Source organism: Ochotona princeps, chromosome 6 (genome assembly GCF_030435755.1).
Source record: "Ochotona princeps isolate mOchPri1 chromosome 6, mOchPri1.hap1, whole genome shotgun sequence".
NCBI classification, from domain to species: Eukaryota; Metazoa; Chordata; class Mammalia; order Lagomorpha; family Ochotonidae; genus Ochotona; species Ochotona princeps.
The window spans coordinates 44,685,776-44,689,627 of record NC_080837.1 but is presented as its reverse complement, the minus strand read 5'-3'; the positions used below and the strand labels follow the sequence as shown (position 1 = coordinate 44,689,627).

At 39.0% G+C, this 3,852-nt stretch overlaps 1 protein-coding gene across 1 annotated transcript; it reads left to right on the top strand.

Moving 5' to 3' along the window:
* The first annotated feature begins 2,516 nt into the window (after positions 1 to 2,516).
* Positions 2,517 to 3,473, top strand: LOC101519122 (olfactory receptor 4K13-like). Its single transcript, XM_004584864.3, has one exon. The coding sequence runs from the start codon at positions 2,520 to 2,522 to the stop codon at positions 3,471 to 3,473; it is 954 nt and encodes a 317-aa protein (XP_004584921.2). The 5' UTR covers positions 2,517 to 2,519.
* The last annotated feature ends 379 nt before the right edge of the window (positions 3,474 to 3,852 follow it).

Below are 3,852 nucleotides of genomic sequence, written 5' to 3'. Positions count from 1 at the left end.
AAGTATGTGTGTGCGCGCATGTGTGTGGGTGTGTGTGGGTGTGTCTTTAGCAATTGCTGATGGCTTGTTTTTTAAAGTATATTCCATTAAATTTAAGCTATGTGATTCAAGGGCTAAAACACACAGAGAAACATCACATGCTGACATGTGTGTGTATATATATATTCCTTCAGAATCAACCTCAGATTTGGAGACGAGCAACATCTGTAACAAGCATAAGATTACAGATCTATAGGAAGCCAAAAGGGAAGGTCTGAACTAAGTGCAATAGGGCAATAGCTTTTTGACCTCACTTAACCTAAGTATTTATTTTGAAGATTAGCTTGACTGAATCAACTTCTTTCAGTGCCCTACTCTAATTTATATACATTGTTGGAAAAGTTAAGGTGAAATGAACTGCGGAAGACAATTGCTGTGGTGAAACAAAGGTCCAAAAACAATAAACTATTTCTGTAAAGATAATCTTCATAAGGTATGTCTACCTTCCGGGTGAAAGCAGAGGGGGTTTTTTTTGTTTTTTTTGTTTTTTTTTTTACCAGACCAAAAAAGCTTTGGGATTCATTTCACTCTTTCCACTTATTTAAGGGAAATAATTTGAATAAGATGACATTGTTAATTCCACTCTATCTTAATCTTCATAACAGGGGTTTGGGAATTTTTTAGGCAAATATTAGATGTCCAAACATGATTAAACATGAGTATCAGACACAAGTGGTGTTCTAATCCAGTTTCATGGTGGTGGCATAAAAATGGACAGCACACACTTAGTTTGTCAAGTACGCTAAGGGAAGACTCAAAGTAAGGGATAGGCCTCTGAAGAGAACATCCAGAAGACTCCCCAAGTCTAAAACCTTAATCTTTACTCACTAGTTGAATTGTGTGCTAAATGACAACATGTCCACTTCTACTATCAATTTTATCTCAGCAACACGGTCAAGGTTGCTTATTTGTGTATCCTAAATCCCTTCAGGAGAGCACAATGCACACATTGTTATTTGAGCAATGCTTCCAAACATGGCAAAGTACACACACTTTTTCTCACAGTTTTTTTTATTTCTTTTTTTTTTTTTACTAGTAGAACTTTTTATTAATTACATTGTATTATGTGACACAGTTTCATAGGCACTGGGATTCCCCCCACTCCTCCCCTAACCCTCCCCCACGATGGATTCCTCCACCTTGTTGCATAACCACAGTTCAAGTTCAGTTGAGATTCTTTCATTGCAAGCATATACCAAGCATAGAGTCCAGCATCTTGTTGTCCGGTACATACACTTTTTAATGCACTTGAAGATTTGGGATAAACATCTGTCAGTGCACATTCTGAGAGGAAAAAAAAAAAAAAAAAGAAAGAAAAGAAACTCTACCCCTTGATGTTTTTCCTTATCTTTCTTTTCAATTTTTTTTAAAAAGTATTCATTTTTGTTGGAAAGACAGAGTTGGGAAAAGGGAAACAGACCTTCAGTCTGTTGCTGGCTGCAATAGCCAGACCTGTGCTGATCTAAACCAGAATCCAGGAGCTTTTTCCAGGTCTCCCACATTGGTGCAGCTTCCATTGCTTTCCTAAGTCACATCATGGGAGCTGGATTACAAGTGTACTAGCCAGGACTAGAACTGCAGCCTACATGGGATAGCAGCACCACAGGTGGAGGCTTAGTCTGATACTCCACCATGCCTACGCCATTTCCTTGTCTTTCTAACAAACCAAAGTTCGTTCACAGTGTGATCTGGAGCTGAAAATAAACTCCCACATACTACTCGCCTAACCTCTTAACCAAGAGACATATTTGATCAAATTTATTCTACATCCAATGTAGTTACTGTAGACTTTGTGTTGTTGTGCCCAGATTTTGCGATCCCCAGAAAACCATCAGCAATCGAAAGTCAATACAAAAGCATAAAAGCAGTTTTTTCAAACTAACCTAGCCTCCCAGCACAGCAGGACAGGGAAGCAGTAGCAGCCACCACGGCGGCCAAAGCAGGAAAAGCTGCCGCAGAAGGAGCAGAAGAAGGTCCTGAGGTCCAACAGCACAGGGTTATTACACATTGCAGGCCAATTCCATATAATTATACAGTCATGATTGGTCAGTTTATCTGTTAACTTCTAAAAAGAGCAAATTGGCAGGCTTCTGCTGGTGGGTTTGAAGCAAGCAACTTTCAAAACGTACAAGCTGGTGGGCTATAAGACAGTGGGTCTTACCTAACACCAGTGGCCTCCTTCCTGAGGAGTGCTCTGCCTATGTGACCTGCCAGGTGTCCTGCCGGGTGTCAGGTAGGCTGTCAGCCCCCAGCCAGGCAAGTAAGGCAGTAACCCCAAAAGCAGAAAACACTGAGGTTCTTCAATGTCCTCCGAAATATTGTAAGCTGTAAAATCCTATCAAAATATCACATTGCCAAAGAGTTGGCACCATGAATAAAGAATAGAATACATAAGCAATGATTGATTTCACTATCATGTTATTCTCTTATAATTTCCTCTGCCTTTTCCTCCTTTAGACACCTTCTGAGGAATTCTTCTAATGGATATTCTACATAAAAACTCAACTGTTTCTGAATTCATCCTGTTAGGACTTTCTAGTTCTCAAGAAGTTCAGATAATCTTTTTTGCAGTCTTTTTTGTGGTGTATGTTGCCATTGTAGTGGGAAACCTCCTCATTGTGATTTCTGTGCTGTTTGATAACCATCTTCATTCTCCCATGTATTTCCTCCTGGCAAATTTATCCTTTTTTGACTTATGCCTTTCCTCTGTAGCAACTCCCAAAGTGATTGCAGATTTCCTTAAAACACTCAAATCCGTCTCCTTCTGGGGCTGCATGGCCCAGATGTTTTTTATGCATTTCTTCGGAGGCGGTGAGATGTCTCTCCTGATTGCTATGGCCATTGACAGGTATGTTGCCATATGTAAGCCCTTGCACTACAAGACCATCATGAACCGCAGAGTGCTTCTTGTGCTTCTACTGCTCTCCTGGACAATTGGGTTCATTCACACTACAAGTCAAATGGTTTTCACAGTGGGTTTGCCTTTCTGTGGCCCCAATGTTGTGGACAGCATTTTCTGTGACCTTCCTCTGGTCATCAAGCTTGCATGCACTGAGACCTACATCCTGGAGCTCCTGGTGATTGCGGACAGTGGGCTCCTGTCCCTAATCTGCTTTGTTCTGTTGCTCGTATCCTACATCTTCATGCTGGCCACCATTTGGCAGCATTCCTCCAGCGCATCCTCCAAGGCTGTGTCCACTCTGTCTGCCCACATTACAGTAGTCACTCTCTTCTTTGGCCCAGCTATCCTCATTTATGCTTTTCCATTCAGTAGTTATTCCATAAATAAGTTTCTTTCTGTTTTTTACTCCATACTCACTCCTCTCCTTAATCCAATTATTTATACACTAAGGAATCAGGAAATGAAGTCAGCCATAAAGAGACTCAGCAGCCAGCATGTTGGTTCTGGATGGTCTCTTAAATACTGCTTGTAATTTCATCTTTTTGTTTGTATATTCTGTTATTTTTAGATTGGAGTCAATATTTGTTTACATAATTAAAAATTAAAATGTTAAAATAAATATAAATGTTATTTCCTGAAATATTTGGAGTTATTAAGAATTTTTAATTTAACATTTAATGTAAATTACATGTAGCACAGATAAAATGTCTAAAAATGGATGTATATATTATGTATCCTGCTATATTATACCTTAAATATATAGACATGCTTTTGTGTAAAATTTATATAATATTCTACTCTATTACAAAGGAAAACAGGAAAATATGACAAAACAGAAGATGGTGTTTAGCAGAAATGTTTTTTTTCTAAACTTATGTTTCAGCTAAGGTGTATTGATTCAGAATATCTGG

What these genes read in the sequence shown, in the direction of transcription:
- LOC101519122 (XM_004584864.3), top strand. Translation starts at nt 2,520, where the DNA reads ATGGATATTCTACATAAAAACTCAACTGTTTCTGAATTCATCCTGTTA.